Consider the following 10202-nt stretch of genomic DNA (forward strand, 5'->3'; position numbering starts at 1 on the left):
TCTATAAATGTACTACTGACTTATCATGTATGATATTAATGTTTATTTATATTGTACTTATAGACCACAAATTGCTTCTGTGCTGCAATTTCTTCCCCTGAAGGAATCACCCCAAAAAAATCTGAAACATGTTGGGATGATTATGTAAACCAGGGAATGCTTACATGTATAGTTTTTAACATGTTCTTATACTTTTGCAAAATGCATACCCCTTGTTTCAAATTGTTAGCACTGCAGTTTCTTATGTGTTGTATTTATATTTTATGAGATTTGGGAGTGTTTTGTACCAAACATTTCCCTTATATTTTAATACTTGTTTTCTTGCTTTTGTGAAATAAATTATACAGTTTTTTCTTATATTGTAGTTACTCTATTACTCCTTAGTGTATGCCTCATGTAAACCTCATTGGGGAATTCTGGTGTTTTTTTCTTTTAAGCTAGTTAGGGAAATAAGGAAGTAACATGTCTTGCCTGTTGGTCTGTGAGTGTCTATTTTTGCACATTTGCCAAATAAAGTATTAAACCGCTGTCCCTGCCTGGTCTGAAATTACGAAAGAGGTGTATTGCAAATAACCGGCACACATACAGTTCACAAGTGGGTCTTGAAGACATTGGTACACACTGGGGTATGAAGACTTCGGTTTAGATTGAAGACATAAGTGGTAGCCAAGAGTAATAGAAGTTAATAAGCAAATAAAAACAGGTGCTAAACCACCTTCTCTCATGAGTCTCACCTTGCCCCATCATCCTTCATCACCCACCCCCCATTCTAGATCCAAGGGACATATTGGAACCAACAGTTCTAATAAAGTTAGTACTAGGTGCTTTCTTACTGATCTCAATCACTTTTATAACAGACGGCCCACACAGAAAAATCCTTTCACAAGGCAAAATACAGTCCTTAAGTGTCGGTTCACACTGATCCGACTTGGACTGCAACTTGTCAGCCTGACAAGTCGCGGTCCGTCACACTCCCATTGTGCGGTACAGGAGCCGTTCTAATAGGAGCGACACGAGTCGCTCCGACTTAGAAAAAGGGTCCTGTACTACTTCGGGGCGACCTGGAGGCGACTTGCATAGACATTCATTTTATGAAGTCCGTGCAAGTCGTGCCGAAGTTGCGCTGCACGCGACTTCACAGGTCGCCCCTAAGTCGGAGCGACCTAGTGTGAACCGAGCCTAAATATGCTCAGAACAACCATAGAGACAATGTATCTCATAACAATAACAATAATACTATGAATCCCATACCCCCAGTTGCCACCCCCCCCCTTTTCCTCCTAACAATATTAATACTGGTCAAAACAGCTCTATCCTATCTCTGGACCAGTCCGTTATTGACATTCCTCCCATCTGTCCTAATGAGGGACAGTCAAAATATGCAGATGCTACTTTTGCCCCTAGTAGCACACATGATCACTGTACGACAGTTTGGTTTTTTCCTACAGATACCATCCACCTGCTCGACAATATTATAGACCATGTCCCTTCCACATCAGATCCAGCTCCCCCCATAGCCCTCATTTTTTAGTATACAGTCCTCCTTGCCCCCTCCCAAAAAAAGAAGACACGCAGGAGAGGATGTCGAGGAGGATGAAAAAATCTAAACACAAATCTGCAAAAATCCCACATACTGTGAAAATGTATATGTAGCCCAAACCCCATAGGGGCTGCTGGGTATTTGCACTTCCTCCCCACTCCCTGAACCCTGAGGTAACTCCGACCCGCTAGGCACTGCAGGTTCAGACATATTAAGATAATGATATTCGGGACACTCAAGTATCAGTATAGTAATTTACTGAATTCAAGCAAAAAGGTAATAGGTACAGGTTCAGCATAACTGGCTTGGTAATAGTAAATGATGACAGGATTTTGATTCCCTGTGTCCCAAATGTGAATATGGGGCCTTGAGACACAAAATCCCAAAACAACAATATAACAGGTTATGAGTAGGGATGATTGAACGGTTCGGGTCGACCATCGGTTCGACCCGAACATTGACTGTTCAAAATTCGGCCGAATTCCGAACTTTTTGCTGAAACAGTTTGGAATTCGGCAACCAGAACTGACCAAAATGCAATGGGACAGGAACTGGGCTTTAAAAGCCTGTGATTGGACCAGAACCATCAGTAAAAGCCAATTGAGGTGGCAGGAGGATGCTAGGAATGTGATTGGAGTGAATAGGGGGTCCAGAGGCCAATCAGTAGTGAACATGCCCCCCAGTATATAAGATAGCCCCGCCAAATCTCTACCACTGTAATACAGGGGCTGTGGAAGAGAGTGGAAGCAGTTCTGTTACTCCTGCTTCAAAAGTGTCATTTAGCAATTATTAGTGTGAGGAAAGGGATATCTAGCGTAGTTATGGTACTATTTTCCACTATAGTTAGATTTAATAATCTAGTTTCTGTAGGGAAAGTGTTAAGTGTCAGGGTGACTGTAGTGTAGTGTAGGGTTAACTGACTCTGACTGCTATGGCAGAGTGACCAAACCCTTCCATGTCAGGGTGACCGCCATCGAAAAAAGATAATTTGTCTTAGAATTGCAGTAGAGCAGGGTAGTGGCTCCGCTCCTTTCACACCTGGCCGTTTTTGTTGCAGGCGTTTATTGGGCTTTTTTGTGGACGTCTTTGGAGGCAGGCATGACATCTGAACTTCTGTGTAGGGGTATATATACACACACACATATATGTATATATACACATACACATATATAGGTGTGAAAGTAGCAGAACCCTATGCCTGCGCTAATGAAATTATTTGCAGGCATAGGGCTCCACTCCTATCACACCTATATGTGTGTATGTGTATAAATACATATATGTGTGTGTGTATATATACCCCTATACAGAAGTTCAGATGTTATGCCTGCCTCCAAAGATGCCTAAAAAAATGCCCAAAAAAATGCCTGCAACAACACACCTGGGCGTTTTTGTTGCAGGCATTTTTTTGGGCATTTTTTTAGGCATCTTTGGAGGCAGGCATAACATCTGAACTTCTGTATAGGGGTATATATACACACACACATATATGTATTTATACACATACACACATATAGGTGTGATAGGAGTGGAGCCCTATGCCTGCAAATAATTTCATTAGCGCAGGCATAGGGTTCTGCTACTTTCACACCTATATATGTGTATGTGTATATATACATATATGTGTGTGTGTGTATATATACCCTTACACAGAAGTTCAGATGTCATGCCTGCCTCCAAAGACGTCCACAAAAAAGCTCAATAAACGCCTGCAACAAAAACGGCCAGGTGTGAAAGGAGCGGAGCCACTACCCTGCTCTACTGCAATTCTAAGACAAATTATCTTTTTTCTATGGCGGTCACCCTGACATGGAAGGGTTTGGTCACTCTGCCATAGCAGTCAGAGTCAGTTAACCCTACACTACACTACAGTCACCCTGACACTTAACACTTTCCCTACAGAAACTTGATCATTAAATCTAACTATAGTGGAAAATAGTACCATAACTACGCTAGATATCCCTTCACAGACACCCTCAGAAGCTGAGGGTAGAGGTGATGGACTGGCCAAGCATGTCTCCAGACCTAAACACTATTGAGCATCTGTGGGGCATCCTCAAACAGAAGGTGGAGGAGCGCAAGGTCTCTAACATCCACCAGCTCTGTGATGTCGTCATGGAGGAGTGGAAGAGGACTCCAGTGGCAACCTGGGATGCTCTGGTGAACTCCGTGCCCAAGAGGGTTAAGGCAGTGCTGGAAAGAAATGGTGGCCACACAAAATATTGACGCTTTAGGCCCAATTTGAATAATGTCACTTAGGGGTGTACTCACTTTTGTTGCCAGCAGTTTAGACATTAATGGCTGTGTGTTGAGTTATTTTGAGGGGACAGCAAATTTACACTGTTATACAAGCTGTACACTCACTACTTTACATTGTAGCAAAGTGTCATTTCTTCAGTGTTGTTATATGAAAAGATAGAATAAAATATTCACAAAAATGAGGGGTGTACTCACTTTTGTGAGATACTGTGTGTGTGTGTGTATATATATATATATTTATAGTATTCTTTTCAGGACACCCATATAAGGTTTGTTTGCACAACCCTATACAGTTCGTTCATTTGTTTTTTAGTTGTACTTTTTGACATTTCGTTATAAGGAAACTGCTTTGCATTGTGGAAGTTGTCAGCAGGGCTCAGTTATCTGGTTGCACAATGAAGTTTGAAAAGTCCCCGTAGTTGACAGTGTTGGGTGGTCCAAGTGAAAAGAACCTTCATAGCTCTAACGTCTGTTTCCCCAAACAAGCCTGGAGGGTGACCGAGGAGGAATCAGAAGAAATCAGAAAAGGAAGCCGTTACTTTACAGCGTCAGTGATATTTGGTAAGAACGACCATTACTTGTTTCCTGTATATCTGCGCTCTAAGCTTTTCTGACTTGCAATATAAGGCCATTGAGCGATTCAGGGAAACATACAAAAACAGCTGCTGATGTTTTGAGAATGCCAAAAATTCAAAGCAAGATGGCTTCATCATATTTAACAATGTTTTTTAGGTTTTTGTACATAGCAAGCAATTGTCTGGAATTTCATGTAGCAAATATGGGCACAAAATTCACAGAACAAATGTGACAAACATTCACAAAGCCGCAATGAAAAAAATCTCAGTGTTTTGTCTAATATGATTATCGCAACGGTATGATCCAATGCCTTTATATGATCTCTTGAATGGCCATATTTTCTACTTGCTTGGACCAATTCTAATTTACTCTGCATTCCATGCCCTTCAAATAAGGATTATAAGAATGGAGATACTGACAAGACAGCAAAGACCTGTAACTACCTTGACCCTTTTTGTTTTTAAATAGGCCCCCTTAAGGTCCTGATCAGGATTTGAAGTGTGGTGTGAAGCTTCACCAGAATCACTTCAACCCTGGACTGGTCACACAGGACCATCTTGAGCACATGTCGAAGCCTTTGTTAGATGCCTGATACAGCAGAAACAGTGTTATAGACTCTGGCGTAGGTTTTTATACTAACCTTTCATGATCACAAGTCTTGTTGTGGACACTAGAGAATATATATCCCTCATTCAGGAAATTTTGGAATCTTTCAAGGGGTTTTGGTTAGTTTCCCCATGGACCTGGCAGGCTTTTACCAAAAGACAATTCACGTATATGTTTTAAGTACTCTATAATAGGATCGGAGGCCCTGATGAAGCGGAATTGCCCTTGAAACGCGTTGATGTGATAAACAGATCTTAAGACCAGAAAACAAATTACTGTGGATGTCTAACTTAGGGAGATGTTTTTAACCTTTTATAATACTTGTATTATCTCTAATAAAATGTTATAACTTTATATATAAATTGTTTGTTTCTGTCTGTATTATACCCAAGGAGGTACATCTAAGGTCCCATTCACCTCCTCTACCTTTGCATGCATTACTTCAGGGATGGTACCTCCAAAGGGTTAAAATTCCATAACACCCTACCCCCACACACAAAATTAAGATATTATGTACTGGAGATATTAGTCGATTAAAATGCTACTAAAACGATTCAGATGACTAAAATATGACCAAAACTAAAATGGCATTTTAGTCAAAAGACTATGACTAAAACGAAATCGAAATTTAACGTCAAAATTAACACTGACAACTATTTTAACTATGAATAATGGCCCCATTATTATTGCTCTTATTCCAGCATGCGCAGCACTATGTAATATGTGTAGCGCAATCAACTTTTCTGTACATAGGTGCCTCTTCATGTGTTTATTACCCTGTTTCCCTGAATATAAGCCCTACCCCGAAAATAAGACCTAGCGTGATTTTCAGGGATGGCTGCAATATAAGCCCTATCCCGAAAATAAGCCCTTGTAAATTCCTCAGCCCCCTCCCTCTGCAGTATTCGGAGAGGGAAAGTAGAGTTTTGGAGAACAGAGGCGCTGTAAATAAGGTATTTTCCACAATAAAGTTACAAAAGGAGACACACTGCACATTATATAATCTTTTTACAAAATCGATTACATATTTTTACAATGACTTCATCCAAGGTTTATTTTTGGGATTACAGAATGTCATAATGCTGACTCCTGAGCTGACAGGGAGAGAGAACTTTTTTTTTTTTTTTTTTTATTATTTTATTCCAGGTTTTTTAGAACATAAAGAGGGCTAAATGACAACACAAGCACTGTGCTGTCTACCATGCTTTAAAGGATCAGGATATTTATTTATTTTAGGGTTACAATCCCTTTAAGATCGTCTTTTTAAATACGTAAATAAATAAGACATCCCCTGAAAATAAGCCCTAGTGTGTTTTTTGTAGCCAAAATTAATATAAGACCCGGTCTTATTTTCGGGGAAACACGGTATGTTTGTATGTGCATGCAAGTGGGGGTGAGGGGGGCTCAAAAATGTTTTTGGGGGCTAAAGTGCTTGGGTGTAAGTTCAATTTTTTTTTTTACTTTTTTTTGGTGACCAGTTCAGACAATGCCTATTTCTGACATTTGCTGTTTACAAGTTAAAATCATTATTTTTTGCTGGAAAATTACTTAGAACCCTAAAACATTATATATGTGTTTTTAACAGAGACCCTAGAGAATAAAATGGAGATTGTTGCAATATTTTATGTCACACCGTATTCGCGCAGCGATCTTATAAATGCAATTTTTTTTCAAACACTTACACTTTTTAAATAAAACAAAGAAAACAGTAAAGTTAGCCTATTTTTGTGTATAATGTGAAAGATGATGTTACCCTGAGTAAATAGATACCTAACATGTCATGCTTTAAAATTTTGCACGCTCGTGGAATGGCGACAAACTACGGTACTTCTAATCTCCATTGGCAGGGCTTTAAACATTTTTACAGGCTACAAGTTTAGAGTTACAGAGGAGATCTAGAATTATTGCTCTCTCTCTAATGATCGTGGCGATGCCTCACATGTGTGGTTTGAACACCGTTTACATATGTAGGCGCAACTTAAACATGCTTTCCTTTCTGCACGCGAGCTCGGAGGGCGCTAAAAAAAATATCTTATTTATTTTAATTTTTATTTTTACACTGTCCTTTTATTTTAGTTTTTTAATCACTTTTATTCCTATTACAAGCAATGTAAACATCCCTTGTAATATAAATAAGCATGACAGGGCCTCTTTATTGTGAGATCTGGGGTCAAAAAGACCTCAGATCTCACATTTACACTTAAAATAAAAAAAAAAAATTAGTTTTGCCTTTAAGAGATGAAAACCATCGTCCCTTTAAGGCCGGAATGCGGAAGTGACGTCGGACGTCGCTCCGTTCCTCCAAGGCCATAGAGCCAAATGGGCGCTATCTCACCCTACTCTGCTTTTCTGTTCAGACACGGAGAGCATCCAGGAAGCCAGGAGGCAATCGGGAAGCAGCGGGATGGGGGCGGGGGCACCTCTCCTGCCTCCTCTAAAAGTGATCCCATGGTGAATCTGCCACCAGGATCATGTTTTTGTGAAATAGAATTGCCCACAGTATATAAAAATACTGGGAATATGGCAGGTAGCTCCTGCCATAACCACAGTATTTAATGTCAAACTAAAGATGTATATCTACAGTGGGGGTCCAGAAGTGGTTAATGAGACATTAAAGGTCTTTTCGACTCCTCATGTCTTATCTGTCCTCTATGAAAGCTAATGGAGCACAGACAGAGTTCCATTAGCTTCTTCCCTGGTCACAGCAGCCAGGGAAAGAGGCAATGGATCCCCAAGTGACATTTTACATGTCACCTCCAGGTTCTTAGTAGGAAGGGGAGATCAGTGAGCCAGAAGAAGCGTGTCCAAGATGGTGGCTACAAAGATAGGTAGGTGGGTGCTCTATCCAAGAAGAAGCAGGGCAGGATTGAAACATACTGGCACCATGATCTGGCCATTCACAAGTCCCCCACATATTTTATGCTGGTTGGTGTTAATATGTATATGTTTTTTTCTTTTTTGTTTAGTTCCCAGCTTTGTGGAGCATAAAGCCGTAGGAAAAACCAAAATGGATAGATTTCATTTTACAGGTAAGCAAATCACCTGACTGTCCCTTTTTATTTGGAACCAAATCACACTGACCATCAGTTCTTCCTCTTTTTCATCTGATGTATAGACCCCTATATAGATGTACTATTTATTGTTATAATAAACTAAACCTTTCCACTTTAAGACCAGGCCTTTTCTGGCACTTTTTCTTTACAGGTTTAACCTCCCTGGCGGTATGATTCTTTCCGATTTTAGGTGCTGACAGCGGTACTATTATTTTGCAAGTAATTCTTAAGAATGAGCAGCCCAAACCAACTATTTACATATGATTTTTTTTTTTACCGTGCGTTCTTCTTTATAACATCTCGGGTATGATAAAGTTTGAAACACAAAATCATAAATTATAATATAATAAATAACTATAAATAAGTTAAAGTATGTATGTATGTATACATATATATACTGTATATATACACATATATATATATATATATATATATACAGGGCTTTTTTTCTCAGAGAATAGGTGCAGGAACTCCCCCCTTATAAGTCCCCCCTTGTCCCTGCTCCCCACCCCTCTCCAAGAACCATCCCTTGGTTTCACCCCCTACCCACCACCAAGTACTGCCCCAAGTATCAGTTTATATTGCTAAATAATTTGCATGGAATTTGTTCTAGTCTAATAACAAGAACAGCAGTTAAATAGATCCCCTGGAGCCAGCAACAATAGATCCCCCAAGCAACAATAGATCCCCCCAGAAACAGTAGACCCTACCCCACCATCAATAGATCACTCACACAACAATAGACTCCCCCAGCAACAATGGACACCAACCCAGCAACATTAGGTCCCTCCAGGAACAATAGATTCCCCCAGAAACAGTAGACCCCACCCAGCAACAATAGATCACTCACACATTAATAGACTCCCCCAGCAACAATGGACACCAACCCAGCAACATTAGGTCCCTCCAGGAACAATAGATTCCCCCAGCAACAGTAGACCCCACCCCAGCAACAATATATCACTCACACAACAAAAGACTCCCCCAGCAAAAATAGACCCCACCCCAGCAACAATAGATCCCCCACAAGCAATAATAGACCCTCACACAAAAACAGATCCGCACCAGTGACAATAAATCCCCCAGCAGACAGCATCAATAGACCCTCCAGCACACCCCTTGCTTTTATATACATTTAGTGCTGGAGGTGCCGGAACTGCGTTCCCCCACGTTCCTGCTGAAAAAAAGCCCTGTATATATATATATATATATATATATATATATATATATATATACATACTTTGACTTATTTATAGTTATTTATTATATTATAATTTATGATTTTGTGTTTCAAACTTTATCATGTAACCCCTCTACCAGGATCCAGCGATCTTCCTAGCAGTACCCGAGTGTGGCTCAGGGTTAGCGCTTTTGGCACTGAAATTTAACCCCGAGCCACACTCGGGAATACCGCTAGGAAGGTTAAATCAGTATTTTTTGCTAGAAAAATTACAGGAAACTCCCAAACACGATATATTTTTATAGCAGAGACCCTAGGGAATAAAATGGCGATCGTTGCAATTTTTTATGTCCAGAAAAGTGATTGCGGTGATCATTCTCTAAAAATGTGCCACATCCCTGTGTAATTGTAAACTATAGAGAAAATTCTCCTAGAAATTGGGACTTTATAGGCACGATTATACAAGTGTATTATAAAAGACATTTTTTATTGTATCACACAGATAAAAACATATGTACAAAATATGCACACTAAGAAACAATATACATGGAATGTACAGAATTTGCGTTACATCAATGCATATGTCTAAAGAATATTGCAGATCAACGACAAAATTACCCAAATTTTCTCAATAGTTTACAATTTTTTATGTGAAACGGTATTTGCTCAGTAGTTTTTGAAACCCAATTATACAGTTTTATAGATAAAAAAAAAAAAGCCCAACACAATACATAACACATTTTAAAAAAAACATATAAAAGATGATGTTATACTGAGTAAATAGATAACTAACATGTCACGCTTTAAAATTGCGCACGCTCGTAGAATGGCGACAAACTACGGTACTTAAAAATCTCCATAGGCGACGCTTTGACCATTTTTACAGGTTACCAGATTACAGTTACAGAGGAGGTCTAGGGCTCAAATTACTGCTCTCGCTCTAACATTGGTGGCGATACCTCACATGTGAGGTGCGAACACTGTTTACATA

General features: G+C 39.7%; 1 protein-coding gene across 1 annotated transcript in view; it reads left to right on the forward strand.

The window, feature by feature from the left end:
- Nucleotides 1–4166: 4166 nt before the first annotated feature.
- Nucleotides 4167–10202, forward strand: part of LOC309558514 (uncharacterized protein) — a gene marked incomplete at its 3' end in the record, with an annotated part of 33586 nt that continues 27550 nt past the window's right edge. Inside the window, exons 1-2 of the mRNA XM_082261594.1 lie at nt 4167–4357; nt 7945–8007. Of these exons, the coding sequence (XP_082117720.1) occupies nt 7986–8007 (22 nt within the window). The 5' untranslated portion in view covers nt 4167–4357; nt 7945–7985. The remainder of the gene's footprint in view (nt 4358–7944; nt 8008–10202) is intronic.

This window comes from Pelophylax lessonae (assembly GCF_965119305.1).
Source record: "Pelophylax lessonae genome assembly, chromosome: 6".
In the NCBI taxonomy this organism is placed as follows: domain Eukaryota; kingdom Metazoa; phylum Chordata; class Amphibia; order Anura; family Ranidae; genus Pelophylax; species Pelophylax lessonae.